The following is a 17526-nucleotide window of genomic DNA, read 5'->3' on the forward strand; positions in this document are numbered from 1 at the left end:
AATACAGTATGTATTGAGCGAACGTTCGTTCATCGCGCATGCTCAGACCATGCACGATCACTGAACGACCGTACACACGATAGATGGTCAACGATCGTCGTCCAATCCGATCTGCCGGTCCGGTCGTTCATTTCCAACGACTATCCTCGTTCGTTGGCGTCGTTGGTTACTTTTTTTACGAACGATTTTTGGCCCATCGGTCGTTCGTCGTTCATTTCCAACGATAAAAATTTGGAAGTGTGTACGCAGCTTTAGGCAGAATTCATGTGAGGTTTACCAGAAGCTAATTGAATGGACTTATAATAACAGAATTTAGCACTTTGTATCAGTTATCAAAACTAATAATCTGCTCAATGTTGTGAAGCTCATATTGAGTAGTTTCTGCGCTCCCTGCCAAAAGCCACTATTTCAAGTTGTATATCAAGCCATTAAATATACGTTCCCTCCCCACTAATTGGTGGTGGTAAAAGAAAATAACAGCATTCATGGTTTAGTTCTGGGATGTTTCATTGATCAGAGGTGGCAGCGAGGGACGATTTTTTTGTGTGTTTTTTTTTACTTCATGGGTTACATGGTTGGGATAGAAAGTGAAAGAAAAACCTATAGATATAAGAGGAAGTCAAAAAGTTAGAAAATATGCACTTATATATGCATTAGATTGTTTGTAAAAACTGAAATCTATGCACAACTAAATTCACAGTTGAAATGCATATATGAGAGATGTTTTAGCTGTCCAAAAAGCAGCAAATGGATCAGCAAAATGAAAATGAAATGAAGCAAAATGAAGCAGCAAAAAGCAGCAAATATCACCATGTTAGAACATAAGCACTGCAGCCCAACTGTACCAATCCTTGTGCTGCTTCCTCCTTAGCTAGTCAAAGCTCTTCTTTACAGGAACTGCAGGAGGTTGATACAACATTAAGTCCAAGTTTATAAAAATGTGCTTACAAAAGATAATATGGAAGATGTAATAGTGAACATAAGAGCTGCAATATAATGTGTCCTTCATATCTGGCTTTAACTGTGTTTACAATAGAGACCTTTGTTCAATGCAAAAGGTAAATGTGTATTCATTATAACAACAAGAATTTGTATTTTCATTGTTAACACTCTCATGACCCTGAAAATATAACAGCAATATAGTATGTAAGAAAGGTAAAGTAGGGAGATCTAAGGGAACGTTAATAGTTTGTGTTTTTTCTGCAATGAATATATATTTTATATTGATGGATCTTTAACAATACAGTTGGTTTTACAAATAGGCATATATTACATGAGAAAGGATTCCCAGAGACCTATAGGTTACCTGTGTGCATGTAATTTCATATAGAGTTACCCCGGGTAGACACATATGGCAGAACAGGTCAGAGAAGGGCACAGCCCCTCCTCTCAGTGGCATTTTTACATGCTTAGCCCATATATCTGTTATTGTATTCAATATAAAAGTGTAAATTAAAAGTCAAATATATATATAATCAATTTTCAGGTTTAGGATTATTTATAAATTTAATCTACAGCTCCAATGTAGTTAGGAGTTTTCAACCATGGTACTAGCTCAGGTCCTTCTGAATGTCCTTTATCATAGGGAGAGTCCCACCACCACCTACTCCAAGATGTAGGTTGTCTATTTGAAATGAGAGGTATTTCTGAAATCTTTCTATGAAATTGCAGAGAAAAATACTAATTCCGTGTTTTATTTTTCATTACTAACAAAATCTCTTTGGACCTATCTCAGCTATTCCTTGTAAGTTCTCCAAGGTGATACCGTTCCAGCGGAGTCAGCGTGTTCCTCATAACCTACAGTCAGAGCTTTCTTTAATTTCTATTACTGTTATTATGGCTAAAACAGCCCCAGAAATGTATGCACTGATCAGCTTTTCCAAACAGTGCATTGTGGTATGTGCTTACAAGCTGAAATGAATGTTGTGTTCATCTGCAGCTTTGATATCTGAATGGTGGATAGTAGTGGAATTACACTACGTTAAAACATCCACTCTTTTAAACTGAAGTACATCTAATTTTTTTGTTACATTGTAGGTCAAAAATTGGTCAATTTGAGTTGGAATTTTGCTCATTAGCATCCTGTTGCTTTGATTTTAATATTATTATTATTATTAATAAACAGGATTTATATAGCGCCAACATATTACGCAGCGCTGTACAATAAATAGGTATTGCAAATGACAGACTAATACAGACAGTGATACAGGAGGAGAGGACCCTGCCCCGAAGATCTTACAATCTAGTAGGTGGGGGAATTTCACACACAAAGGATGTGAGATATGTAGTGGTGGGAAGTAGTGGTGGTTTCAATTGACAGAAGAAGACGGATAGGCAAGTTTGAAAAAATGGGTTTTGAGCGCTCTTTTAAATGAGCAGAAAGTAGAAGCAAGCCGAATAGGACGAGGAAGACCATTCCAGAGAGTTGGAGCAGCTCAAGAGAAGTCTTGTAACCGTGCGTGTGATGAGGTTATGAGTGAGGAAGTCATTAGTAGGTCATTGGAGGAGCGGAGAGAGCGGCAGGGGGAGTATTTTTTAACCATGTCAGAAATGTAAGTGGGACAATAACTGTGTAGGGATTTGAAGGCAAAGCACAGGAGCTTAAATTTGATTCTAAGGTGAAATGGAAGCCAATGGAGAGAACTACAAAGAGATGCAGCGGAAAAGGAGCGGAGGGAAGGATGGATGAGTCTGGCTGCAGCATTCATAATAAATCATAGCCCCTCCCAACCACTTTTTGAATCTGTTGTGGAGACCCTTTATTGTTTCATATACTACTATTAAATGGTGTAAATACATACAATTTTGTAATATTTTGATATGTGCTTCTGTATTTACTGAATTTACTGTGCACACTATCTTACATAGATCTGGGTCAAAGTTTAAATTATCAAACACAGCTATTTCTTACGAAACAAGTCTCTTTCAAGTCTCAACATCACAAATGGAATATGACTAATAATACTTGGAACTAGGTCCCAGGGGCAAAAGTAAAATGCCTCAAATTCCAAAAACCTGAAGTCAAAACTAATAGAAAAAGAAAGTTTTATGAAATAGTCACTCGTGAAGTTAAAGAAAACTCTGACTGTATGCTTAAACATTCATTGAACATCATTTGAGTTTGTTATGTGCGTGTTGTGGTGTTTATGTTTCATTCTGTGATTTGTTCTTCTTCTCTTATGAGATCATTTTATTGAATTGTGTGAAGTATTTTAAGGCCAATTGATCCAGAGCTGACATTTGCAGATATAAAGCTGGGTTTGGATGCTTTACCCCCTACATTTTATATTATCAGTTTGTATTGGTTCTAGGCTCCGTACACACACTTAATTATTGTCATTGGAAACGATTTTTCATGATCCTTTCCAGCGACAAAAGACTGAAAGATGAACAAGCGAGCGCTGTACATACAGTGGTTTTCTGTTGTATGGAGATGGAAGGGTGGAGAACGAGCAAGAAGCACCCTGCTGTGCTCTCTTCACTTCCATTGCGGACGTTCATGCACACTGCAGATTCCCGTATGAGATGAGCCTGATCGTTCGTATCGAGTGACAATCTTCTGACGTGTGTACAAAGCCTTATCCTTTAAAGCCCAGCAAAGAGTTGGAAGGTTTGTAAATGTCTGCACTTCCTTTCCTGGGCACATGGATCCATGGAACCCTAGTTCTTCCAAAGGATACTGTGTTTCTTGAACTATAGATGATTGTTTTCCATTTGTTGGTGTCTGCACAGCTTCAATACAACTTGGAAAAGCCATCAGCAGGACACAGTTATACTTTTCATAGTCTATAATAGTGGCCTTTTGATCACTTGATTGTAATACTTGCATTCCTTCTGACCACCAATGTAAGGGGCTTTTTTTACTTTGACCTGACGAATTGTTTTTAGTAGAAGTTATCTGAATTTCTTTTTTAGGAGTTTCTCTTTCATAATAGGGTTGAAAAAGGGTGGATTAAAGGGTCAGGAAAATATGGAAAATCTGTCCAATTGGGTAAAAAAACTGCAAAATCATAAATCATTTTTAGTAGTCTGGGGACTAAAGAATAAAACCTCATTAGGCATTACATTTCTGACTGTACTGTCCTGTCCTAGTGGATCTCTCTGTTATCGTCACAGGAATACAAAATGTGGGAAATCCTTCCAGTACAGTCACAGACAGAATAAAACATACACTAAAAAATGAAGCTATGGCTAGAAATAGGGTTTAATAGGTTCCTAAAAGGCTGCTGCCTAAGTACTAATAAACTTTAAAAGAAGTTGCAAATTGAAATGCGATAATGTGCATTAACCTACAGCAACTAATCAACAATCACTTGACTGACTAGAAATCTGGTTTCTTGACAACTGTTGTAGGTCATTGCGATCCTCGTTGGTTTTCACACATTGGTCTCGTTTGATAAGTGTTTTCATTACCCATAATTCTTAGTCAAAGTCTCATGGGAAATAGTGTTGTTATCTGTCCAGTTTGCCATTTGCTATTAAAACTATATTAGAGAGTAATTGTGTATATATATTTTTATTTCTAGATGTAAAAAACATCTTGGATTCCATTGGAGTAAACATCACAAACTTTTCAAAAATGATCCCTATTGTTCATGTCATGTCCAACTTGACATCATACCTATCACAAAGTGAGATGTTTGTTCGGGAGTACTATCCTGTGGTTGAACAGTACGACTTTTACAGGTATCACCATTTCTGCAAATCTGTTGCTAGATCATAAGTAGGTTGTAAAGTATATCATCTTAAGGTCACTTGGTTAGAAAAATATGGGGGCTGCCATTACAGACCTGAAAATGTCTGTCTATGTCTGACTTCTTTTATTTGGAGCTACTACTCAAGAAAAAACTTGCTATAAATGAGTATTAGAAAAGTGTCCGAAATTCTTATATTTTATATATAAGATATCTTATATATTTGTCCAGGGTCAGCAAATCAAACAGCATTAAAGGCACAAATTGAGAATGATGGCCAGAGAAGTAACAACATGATGGCTCAGGGGTTAGCATTCTGGTCTTTGCATCACTAAGTCCCACGTTCAAATCTCGGCCAGGGCTCTGCATGAAGTTTGTAGGATTCTCCCTGTGTTTGCGTGGGTTTCCTCTGGGTACTCACGTTTTCCCAAAACTTGCAGTTAGAATTATTGTCTTCCCCCCAAAGATTGACCTTAGACTGTGTTAATGACATATGACTGAGGTAGGGACATTACTTAAAAACGAGTTAATATTAATCAGTAACTTTAAAAAGAAGACATCTGCAATAACATCCCCTAATAATAGAGCTAGACGACCTAGGACTATTTGCAAATTTGAAAATTTATGGAAATGACTGTTATAAAGTATATAAGTCATGGTATTTGTTAGTGACTAAGACTATGTTAGCCCCTAAATTTTTTTTCTACAATATTGTATTTATTTGTATTCCCTTTATCCAAAATCTTTGCCCGTGCCTGATAGAGATCTGCATTACATTCCTGAAACTTTAATATTTCGTTACTGTATTTGTGATTTCATAAATGTTCCACATTGAGGCATACATATTCAAATAAATTCACAAATGCTTAAAATTCCTGTTAGTTTGACTGAAGAGACTGTAAATGACTTGTAAAATGCCTGAATTATATCATAGTACACAGGGGTTGATTTACTAAACTAATATAGGCTGTTATCATAGCAAAATAAAATGATTTATTTGAAAGGGATGTTTCACTTTGCTTAGAGAATGAGGTAAAACTCTGCTTATATTAAAAATCCAATGATGTGCAGGCAAAAATCATGGTTTTAGATTTCTTTGCACATTTTTTGCAAACTACTGTTTTGCTACATTCACAAAGGTAAATGAAATTGCCGTAGGAACGGCAAATAAAATTTGGAATCACAGGTCGTTTAAAAAATCAGTTCCAATTGCTATAGAGTCACTTGCAGAAACTGCATAAAGTATTGGGGTCAGCATGGACCAAAAGGACCTGAACACTAACCAGGCAAGGAGTATATTTTAGAACCAGGCCAGCAGCGGTAGTTTGCATAACCTCTCAGTGACAAGTCTGCATTAAATGTCCACTAAATGCTACCAAGCATGCAGAAAATTGCTGAAATCCTGGCAGCAAAGGTTTCCTGTCAAACCTTTTGAAAACATGAAACTGTTCCATATCAGCAATACATGAAACAAGAATGAGCTTCAGGTTTCTTTATTGTAGGTGCTTTGTCTGCAAAAGAAACGGGTATGCATTCTTCTTTTATTTAAATGCAATTTCCTGGTATTGATGAATGCAGTCTTGTGATGTGTAGTGTACTGTTTATCTAACTTACAAAGTGGCCATATACTTTGTTCTGGGTACAGTCTGTATTCTGGACGTGGTCTAATGACATTAAGGTGGTGTGACCAGTGACAGTAATGACATTCCAGCTACCACGTGTATGACTTTTGTACCTATCCGAATACAATGACTCATTCATTGCAGATAATGTGTTTATAGTTTACAGACAACAGTTACATTTTTAAACTTGTTGATATATTATTAAAGAAACATGAAATTATTTTCTAATAGGTTAGAGATAAGCAGTGATAACTTTAGGCCAAATTACAGTAAAGCATCGTGCTTTTTCATCCAGTACAACCCCCAAACCCTGGCTGCCTAAACTGTGACTACCTGGCATCAGTAGAGTGGTCTGGGGGCTCCTGCTATCATTAGGTTGAGCACTTATTTAAAAAAGTATAGTAATGACTGTGAGCTCATTGCAGTCTTATGTAACATATATCTAGGCTCTAGCATTATCCCATCAGCATATCCCAATCCCCCAGTTACACTTGTAGCAGGTCACCAGTGTCCGACCATCTCTGACAACCTCCGGCATCACTACATATACAGAATAATATGTGTAGCCCTGTGGGGATGCCAGAGGTTACTGCTGAGGCCCCTTATATCTAGTAAGTTGCCCACCATTGCCCCTAACACAAATTAACTTTGCAGTGCACAATTTTATTAGCTTATGACTGTGGTAACTGTTAATTTGGTCCCTCTTCCACCTCTTCATAGTCTACTGTTGTTTGAGCAAACATTTATGGACTTGTTGGAAAGTTACATTGTGATGAACTTATGATGAACTAATAATAAATGCTTTAAAGGAAGTGATTGTGATCTTTTTGTTGCAAATAAAAGTTGTCTGACAATGTCCTTCACTTTCAGGTGGTTGGGCTCTCTCGTTCTCTGCTGCATGGTCACACTCATTGTAATCTTCTATTTCCTCGGTCTGCTATGTGGCTCTTGTGGTTATGACCAGCATGCGTCTCCAACTACTAGAGGCTGCGTCTCAAATACTGGGGGCAACTTCCTTATGGCGTGAGTATTTTTGTACAATCAGTGGTTTACAGTAGCTGAACTATTCCAAGTTTAGGAATTTATTTTAATATTAGAAAATTACCCTTGCCTTTCTGAGTTGGGAAAGAAGAAAGGTTAATATTTTATTGTGAAAATGCATGACCTTTTTTACCTGGTTATTTATTACTTAAAACAGATAAAAAATAACCAACATTATCAGAGTATGTTACTTTAAAAAAAAATAAAACTGCCCAAATTATGTTACCTTAAGTTTTTTTATAACTACGTCATAGTTTATGTTCCTGCAGTAAGTTATATAATAGTAAAAGAAAGTGGCAATGTCAGTTTAACATGAGTTATGGGTACCCTAAATGAAAAGACATAACTGTTGTCTAAATATGCTAAGAATGCATTTCAAACCTTTTCATTAAAGGAATTTACTCCACAGTGTGTGTTGTAGACTCAGCAAAAAGTATACAACATAAATGTGCTTATATCATGAGTAGGAACAGACTAATGTCAATATGTCGGTGAACTTTCATGAGTTACTTTGCTTCTGCACAGCAATTATAATACAAATAATCTTCACCATAACCTCTACACAGCCTTTACAGAGCAGTTGTTACCCACCTAATGTATCTGAAAGCAGTATATAAATTACACAATTTATAACATCACTTACGCATTTTGAACTTCATTTCCAATAATATACCAGAATGTAACCTTTCTCTATGTCTCTAAAGATTAATAAACAAGAAAGTTACTGTGATGAAGTTAAACACTGTGTATTTGGCATACTGTATAGCAGGTGAATTGGTTTGCGGATTAGTCACTGGTTGAAAAATTTCTTTAGACCAGGTTGGCCCTGTTTTTCTGCAGTAACACACATTAACCCACTTTCAATAGGCTGGTAATCCCATCATAATAAAAGCTGTTCCTGACTTTTTTAGGAAGGCAATGGCATTGTGTTGGCATGTGCCAGTAAGTGTAGATGTGTTGCCCTAGTGCAATTAATTTTATTTGGTACCCCAGTGCACAACACAAATACCATGCATATTACTGCACTATACCTTGCATACCGGTCATCACAATTGCAATAGTTTGGAATGAGCCTTGCATAGTTTATGTACATCATAACCAGTTACAGTTCCAGTAGAAATGCTATGTATTACATTTTACACAAATGCAATTCTCATGCCGCCCAATGGGGAGTTATTCACAATTTTAGCAGTATTATCAATTCATTCACAAACTAAAAGTGAAACTAAACCCCTAAAAAACAAGTCACTGGGAGGTAAAGGTTTTTGGCATATTAGACATGCAATGTCCCTAACTGCTTGTCCCTAACAATCCATTACACATGCTCCATGCAGTGTAGTGCCTGCCTCTATACACCGTGAATAGGCCCAGACTATGGGGGCAAACTAACTTGTGCGCATGTACAGGAGTTAAATGACTTAGGTAATTAGGAGGTTTGCCTCTTTACCAACCAACTACCATTCCATATCCTAACTGCCATCCCCCAACCTCCTTTTTCCAAGCAGCCCCCTTTTCAACCATAACCAAAGTAAAACCACTTCTAACATTACCTTAGATAATAGGTATAAGATACCACACCCAAGGTGACTCTCCTAGCTATTTCTTCACAAGCCCACTGATGTCCAACGTGGACCTCAACCAAACCTTAATTCAAAAACCCTCTGCTTTGCCCAAACTCCCTCCATCTACACTTATTCCAAGGGCAGGCGGGAGGGCAATTCTCTCCTATTGTCCGACCCTCCTTTATTTCCTTTTTCTACCCCTCCCCTAACAATTCAAACTATCCAATCTCAACTTTTTCTCCTTATCCACCTGACTCACCCTTCCCTATTCTTAAGCCCTTTCTGTCCTGACTTCACTTACACCCGGTCATGCTGGCCCTTTGCCTACTCATTTTCCCCTCCCCAGCTCCAGACCTTACTTTACGACCAAGGAAGATTGCTGTGTACCCTAAAGAGTTACTGGTGAAAATAGTGGTTTCAGGAAATGCAGCAGTGACTTCTACTTGGACCCTTTGTCACTGCAGAACCTGTCAAAGTACAAAACCACAAAATCACACTCTCCTGGTACCATAAAGTCTTCCATAAAATTAACCTTTTTCATTCTCCAAACACATAAAAAAGTCGCGTTTTGTAACGTGTTTCATCAGCTATGCCAAAAACTCTCCCTAAAACACTAAACAGCACAGTTATGTATGTGCAAATGTTTTTACTTTTTGTCAAAAGTCAGCAGCTACATCATTATTATCTTTCACTAAAGATTGCTGCATGCTCTAGGAAGAAATAATGGAGGTGTGTCTGATGGACAGACTGATTGATAGCCTAGCTACACATTCTGTATGCTGTGTGAAATGCAAGATGGTGGCTTCCAATAGAGAATTTACTGGGTCTCAGCAGACAGACTGGAGTAAGGATTTTGCTTTATTTATAAGCCAAATAATTCATGGTTTGCCACAGTTTCTTTGTACATTGGAGATAGGTAGATTTACACTGCAGAGTTTATTCCAGCATGTATGTATGTGAGCTGCCAAATTTAATATGCCAAGGTACATACTAGTTAATATACAGTATGTGCATGGTGACTGACTTGTCATTTTTAGTGCAACTGCCACCTGTTCCTTCTGAATCTGTAAACAGAAAGCTACAATCTACATGTCGGTCCCATTCAGGTCGTCTTGCTGTGCATACCATGTGTGCAAGTCTCAGTCTGCCTGACATCTCTGTATCTAATAAATAACTTAACTGCTGCAGGCAAAAGCAGTAATGGTTTCCAAACTAAGTGAAGGTATAAATTTACAGCCCTGATAAAATGTGCAAATAAATATCAGCAGAAACAATACCAGTTTTTTATAGATAACTTTACAAAAATGATATGGCTTTGAAAATCCAGGGCTAATGGGATATACATTCAATTATTTTGACATATCTAATAATATGATATGCTTTTCTTGTATACAATTTTTCATGGCACAGTGACCAGTGCTCCATCCAAAACTGCTAGCTTACTGTAAAGAAATGTTTCATAGAATTTAGAGCTTTTTATGTAACTTACAGGGATCCATTTGGCATAGTGGTGGAGATTGGGTAGGGTTGTAGCACAGTCAGATCCCAGTTTACGTAAGTTATAGATAGATGTTGCAAAAAACTACTTCTTGTGATAGAGACTTTCTTTAGGTTTCCCATCCCTGGGAAGCCCTTTTTTTTCAGGTGCATTAAACATGACTTTTAGAATATTGAGAAAATTTCAAAATTGTGTGAATATATATTTGAAATTTCCTATCCTGTTCAGATAAAAAACATAAACTGGGATTTCCTTTTACATCATTGGATAACTGAAGTAAATCTTCACACAATTTATTGTGTGAACGTTTTCAACTCCTCTACATCAATCTTATTCTAAAACATATTATTAGTTACAGATTCCCTTGTTTATTTATCATTTCTCACTTTCATATCCAAGTAAGGTGAAATATGTTCTTCCTATATCATTTACTTCACCAGGAATTTAAGATACAGGAGCATTAGAACCTCTTTTTGATTCTTCTTTATTTTTTCTTTCCTTTTTTGTTTAATTTTTTGTTAAAATGAGAACACCGACATTGTAGTGCCCCATGGTCTCTGCCAAAAGATCTGTGCTCTAGCTTTAACTTAGGCTTTGTATCTATCCATTTTAAAGCATATCTATATTCAAACATTTTTTTACTTTTGAATGGAATTGAGAAGGAATAAAATACCCATCAGGCTTCTTTTGTGGTCTGTGTCACTACTGGGGAGATTTAGCCGCTATTTGTCCTGGAGACACATTCACGGGTTACAATTTGTTGGGTTTTAACAATTTCCTTTTCTATCCAAAACTGGTTTTAAGTATAGTTTATTAGTATTGCAATGCAAAGCTTTGTGTTGGCTGTAAGTTTACCCCATAAATGTATGCATTTATTTTGCGTATCTCAATGTGAAATATACACACCTAATTCCTAGTCTAATTGTGTAGCTGTTTAAGGTCTCCTTGTACCAGCTTTTATAAATGAGGATAAATTCCTAAAGTTTTTCCACATGAGAATAAGGCCCTCTAATTTTACCATCTCCCTAAATTTCGCAAATATCTTTATCCTGGTTGGTTATTACTGTGAACTGAACCTTTGCTCTCTTATTCACTTTTAATACCAATTTTAATTGTTGTTACACAGTGGTGTTGGATTCAGCTTCATCTTCTCTTGGGTTCTTATGCTCATTGTAATGGTTACATTCCTGGCCGGTGGAAATGTAGAAAAACTGGTATGAGAGCCGTTTCAGGACAAGTCTTTGTTTAAGGTAACAAATACTTTAATTAATATGTTGACTTCGCACTCAGATATACTGTGAGAAGTTTATGGGTTCAGCAGGAGAGGTAGAAAAAGCACACATCTACATAATAAATTAGGAAGAAGTAATAAAATTCTTGCACTGCAGACCTTCTCCAGCAAAGAGAACAATATAGTGATATCTATAATGCTATAGCTGTACATCTCACAATGTAATAATCTTAAATCTCCACACATTCTTCATCTCAAATTCATTGCAATAACCACAAGGAAAAAAATAAAATAAGTGATTTAGGTCACACAAAATAGTAACAGTAAAATAACACACAATTAAAAAGAGTGAAAAAAACATTTACTTAACTGAGTTTAGACCCCCCAGGTCTATCAAGCACTCATCACCAAAGTGTTAGCTGGTTAAATGCTATTAAACGTCTAAAATAAAAATAGCTTGGTCCAAAAATTGGACACTAGCACTTTGAATCCCAATACAAGTCTTAAAATTCCAGTGTTAAGTCTTAGATCTCTGTTTATCAAATAGGGAATCAAACATTCGTGGGAATCAATTACTGCTATTAAAGCACATAGATTTGTAAGATTCCCACAAGAAAGGAATGTTTGAGAGAATGTCAGATTCCCTGAAATAAAAAATGAGAGCCTCCAGTGTCATTCAACCTAATACCTTAATACAGGGGTCCCCAACCAGCTCACCGACCACTAATCTCATGAACCCTGGACTGAGCATGCGAAGGGAGCCTTGTGTCATTCAAAGGGGAAGAAACATCTGCTCGGAGTCACGTCATGATGCCAAAGCCACCAACTCTCCCATCGCAGTTCTGAGCCTGATGGAAGAATAGGTAGGTTGTGTACAGAGTCACAACCCACCCACTTCCCTGAGCCTGCAATATGTACGGGAGACATGGTCCGCGGCTCTGGCCGGTGCACCCCCCTGAAGCAGACCCAGGGTTGGGGACCCCTGCCTTAAAATCAATTAATAAAACAACATAATTTATTTATTGATCTAGCAATACATCACCAATTGTCACTCCTAATCTAGTGAGACTACTAGACGCGGTAATGTACATGTACAGCTATAGGTACACCTAGGTACAAGAAAGTGCCTTGATAGCTTTTTAGGAGAATTTCAGAACAACTGGTACATATTACATAGTACTATTTAGCCACAGTTAGCATTTCTAGATGCTCCCTATAACATATTAGATCTTTACTTGTATAAATTCAATTAATTTTTGCATATTGTATTTGATTTTGTCTACTCAACTTAACTTCGACTTGTCATTGTTATAATCAAGTAAGAAGAAAGAAAGCCATTATTAGTGGGGTATTGTAAAAATGTTTTTGACGTGATGTGAGCAGTACATCTACAGGGAACTATGCATGTCGGCATATAATCCATGCAAAAATGATGCTCTGGGCTGAAATCCCATTTACTTCACCTTTTAGCTCATGTTGTAGTGCATACCTTCTCAAGCTGCAACCTGTATGAAAACCTAGAACTGTCAATCACTGACACTCTGCTCCAGGCACCAGTGGCCAGCTTGGAATTTTTGTACTATAAAGAAATGATCTGTTTATATACAATAACTATAGGTTTTGTTTCATTACATTCAAAATTTATTAGGCAGTAAACTGTCCCACCAAAGGGTTTGAATGGCAGTAAACTACCCCACCAAATGGACCACCAAAGGGTTTAAAAGAATTATTATAGCAATCCAAAACAACCATCTGTAAATGTTTATCACTGTAAAAAATGATATATTTGAAATTCTTGTTCATTTTACATGAATACCAAATGGCTCAATTTCCCCACAGGCTTTGGTACTTAAATAATGTAACAGCTCAGTTAATAATACATCTAAAGTACATCTGAAGCTAAAATTGGGATAGAGTATGGAATAATTTCTTTCCTTATTTAAAAATCCAATAGACAGCAGGACCATTGGCGAATCCCCCAGCAAGGACACAGGGAGAAGTTTAAACTCAACAGAGGTTCTAACTACTCTAAAACAAAAAAAATGGACTTTTGCTATACTTTTTTATTATTAATAAAAATAATAATAATAGTAAATAGTATTTATTTAGTGCCTTATTTAGGGTTGCAAATGACAGACAGATACAGACAGCGACATAGGAGGAGCAGAGGACCCTGCCCAGAAGAGCTTACAATCTAAGAGGTGGGGGAAGCAGCACATAATAAAAGGGGATATGGATTGGTGGGTAAGTAGTAAGGGCTTTAGTAGTAAATAGGGTAAGTAGTAATAGACAGACACAGAAATATTTTACAACATAGGATTTCAGATCTGTCCCTAGAAGTGCTTACATTGTGTGTGTTTTCTAAAACCTGAAAATGTGTGGATCATTCACTGGTTTAAATTATTTTTAGAGTTTTCTCTGTTCTTGTGAGCACATACACAAAAAATTCACAGACATTAAGCCCTTACAATAGATATTAGAATATGCGTAACTGCATGGAGTAATGCTAACCTTTATTGATTATTTTGAAATGTTTAACTTGTTTTTATTAAGTTATACTTGCATAAGATTTCAAAAATTACAATAGTATCTATTAGTCCAATAGTTACAATTTAAAAGGTACTTTCCATAAAATTCCTGTAACGTAGACTCGTAATTTTGGCCTTCAGCCAATTCAATCCAACTCAGTGGTGATTGCTCAATTAACAGTAGATATAGTAAGTCTAATCAACAATCAGGTAATAAAAGCTGAACTTTGGGAATAAACATTTTGTATTATATGGTTAAATCGCTGCATGCACAATAAACTTATACAAAATAGCACATCCAAATTTTATTAGACCAAAAACAAGAGTTACAAAAAACAATATTTGGGTCTTTTAAGTCATTTAGTTTTCAAACACAAACATATTAACGTTTTCATTAAAAAAAAACATACATTGAAACCAGAAAGACATACATTGTACAAGGCTTCTGAAGAGGGTACTATAGACGCACTCCCTCCTTTTTGTTATCACAATTATAATTCTTTGACGCGTTACGCAGAGTGTGTCCACGTATTTAAACCTATAGATTAATAAATTAATCAAAGAACTCACTAAACATGTAAAGATAAAACATGTACTTAAACAAAGTTCAAAGTTTTACTGAATTTGCTCAAAAACCACTTAAAAACACATCCTAGATTGCCACTCTCCATATTCTACCTTCAAAAATAGAGCAAGGACCAACAAGAAACAGTGCCATGGGAAAATACAATCCCGTGAATACAGTGCAGAAAATCTGATACCTCTATATCAGCCCGTAATTCAAAGGTATTCCAGAAAATCAAAAACACCAACACAAACGTGTAGAAATTCGATATCCTACAAACATTTCCTAACTATAAAAAGTGACTATAAACAACAACCTGAAAATGTATTTAGATTTTCTGCACCATATCCTGGTAAGAGAGCCAAGCAGGTGGGAGACACATAGTAGGACCATCCTTTACAGGTTAACTGTGAAAAACTACAAAGGAGCAAAGTATTTTACTTTTTATTATTTTTAGTATTTTACTTTGTTCACTAGAGAGAAGAGTGAATGGCAATACACTTTTTTTCTATTAGGTTACCAGACATACATTTTCCATTGTAATGCACACTATGACTGGACTAGTTGGCTGTTGGGTATTATGAAATAGCTTATGCCTGGCCTTAAATATGTACATGTCCTTACAGTTCTTGTGTCCTGTATACATTGGTATTTACAGCCATTGTATGTGGACCAATATCGATTATGGTAGGCTACTCATATTGCTCTGCCCCTGCCAGCCCAAAAGTTACAAATTACGATACCTTTTAGTTATTCTAATTATATAGTTTTAATATTACAGCCTAGAAATAGTTAAATAATACCTATACAGCAGTTCTGATTCTAAAGTAGTCATAAAAAATCCTCTTATACTTTATACACGTTAATCCTACTGTCTTGTACCATTTGAGAATATCCCAGATACAAAGCGAATGGAGTGAAGCCAGAATTGAACTGATTTTATAAGCTATTTTGTTTGTTTTCCTTTACTGTTTTGGGGTATTACATTCCAAGAAAAGAAAAGTTTCTTTTGGACATCTGCCTTGGGCTGAAACATTAAGAATTTTATATTGCTGTACTGCCAAGAAATGTACAAATGTATCTTATCAACACCTGAGTGCATCTACACACCTGACAACCTAGATGCAAAAGCATAACTTGGAAAAAGAATGGACTGAAATATTCTAAATATGAGGCTTACCGCATGTATCCATAACCATTTAGAAAGTTAGCTTGAGTCCCGAAATTTAACTGACACAACTGATCAATCTCTCAAACTGACATTCACCTGTGTGCCTTGGTGCATTGCAATAACCATACACCTTATTGCATGTTATGTAACACATTACCAAGTATTGCATTGGGAAAACATTCAAATGAGTAGGTTCATGCACCACAACAAACAAAAAATATTGTACTATAGCTGGGCTGTAGGTACATGCAATCTGCTATAATCTGGAATAATACTGCTACCTAGGACCACTGAACAATGGCTCGATTTCTCAAAGCTCTCCAGGACTGGAGAAGATATACTATAATGGGTAAACCCAATATTTTCAATCCTGGATCTGATCCATTCCAGGTTGCTGGGTCATCCAGGTTCAATCATGGTAGTCTCTATTCACAGAGAGCTTTGTTAATGTGTAATTATATAAGCACAATTTGTAGCTATCAGTTGTTTAAATAAAAGTACTATTTATTGTTTGTCATTTTAAAAGCTACAGCTTGTTTAACTAAAAGTGCAATTCTGTATGAGATGTGTTATTGTTCAGCAGGGACTTAGAGAACCATCTAAGTGAATAGTAATTGATATTCCATTATGCTCCTACAGGCTTCAAAATCGATAGCACTCATGGGGGAAGCTTCTAATTTGGTGATGGACAAATTGTCTACAAATGACAGTACAATATTTACATTAACACAATGAACAAAGAAAAAAGCAGCAATATGAAAGCTCCCTAAAAATAGAAATGTTTAAAAAAATAAGTCATTACATTGACACTGTGAGAGATGAAGAAGTAGAAACACTCTAATGGGGACACCAATTCTTGTGTGACAACTCTCAGACACTGAAATTCCATTAATTTATGAGAGAGTTCTTATAATATCATATTGTACCTCAATATCAGAGGAAAATATCATCAGATGGGAACATCTGGCAAAAAATGGTTTTATCTATTCGCCATTCTAAAAACTTAATTTAAAAAAAAACAAAAAAGTGTTCATTTATATATACTGTAGCTTAACATTTATTTTATAGCATGATAATTTTGATGGATCCACATTTACAGACTCACAGGAGACACGGGTCCAAGATCCAAGCCCAGTTTGGGTACATTATACATTTCTTATTGACGTGTGCTGGTAGGGATTTATGACTGGCTTTGTGTACTGATCATAATTCTACATTTTCCACAGGTTCTGGATACCCCTTATCTGCTGAACTCACAATGGAAAAACTACTTGTCTGGTGTCCTGTACCACAATTCCAATGTCAATCTTACATTTGAAAAAGTGTACAGGTATTATTATTATTATACAGTATTTATATACCGTGTTTCCCTGATGATAAGGCATCCCCATCAAATAAGCCACCCCCCGAGTTTTGCTCAAACAATTAAAATAAAGCACCCCCCGCAAATAAGACACCCAACGATACCTGCCACTGTGTGGCTCTGTGTGACTCCTCGATGCTGGCTGCAGTGCAGAGTGAAACTGAAAGTAACTTCAAAGGACAAGCAAGCTGCTGATCCCTGCCCTAACATAGTCTGTTACCCGGCAGTAGAAGCCAAAAAAAAGTGAGTCA

General features: G+C 36.4%; 1 protein-coding gene across 1 annotated transcript in view; it reads left to right on the forward strand.

Annotated features, from left to right (window-relative positions):
* Window positions 1-17526, forward strand: part of PROM1 (prominin 1) — a 128670-nt gene that overhangs the window by 84150 nt on the left and 26994 nt on the right. Inside the window, 4 exon segments of the mRNA XM_072406878.1 lie at window positions 4527-4686; window positions 7187-7339; window positions 11544-11667; window positions 17139-17242. Coding sequence (XP_072262979.1) covers window positions 4527-4686; window positions 7187-7339; window positions 11544-11667; window positions 17139-17242 — 541 coding nt within the window.

The sequence above is a fragment of the Pyxicephalus adspersus genome, chromosome 3 (assembly GCF_032062135.1).
Source record: "Pyxicephalus adspersus chromosome 3, UCB_Pads_2.0, whole genome shotgun sequence".
Lineage (NCBI taxonomy): Eukaryota > Metazoa > Chordata > Amphibia > Anura > Pyxicephalidae > Pyxicephalus > Pyxicephalus adspersus.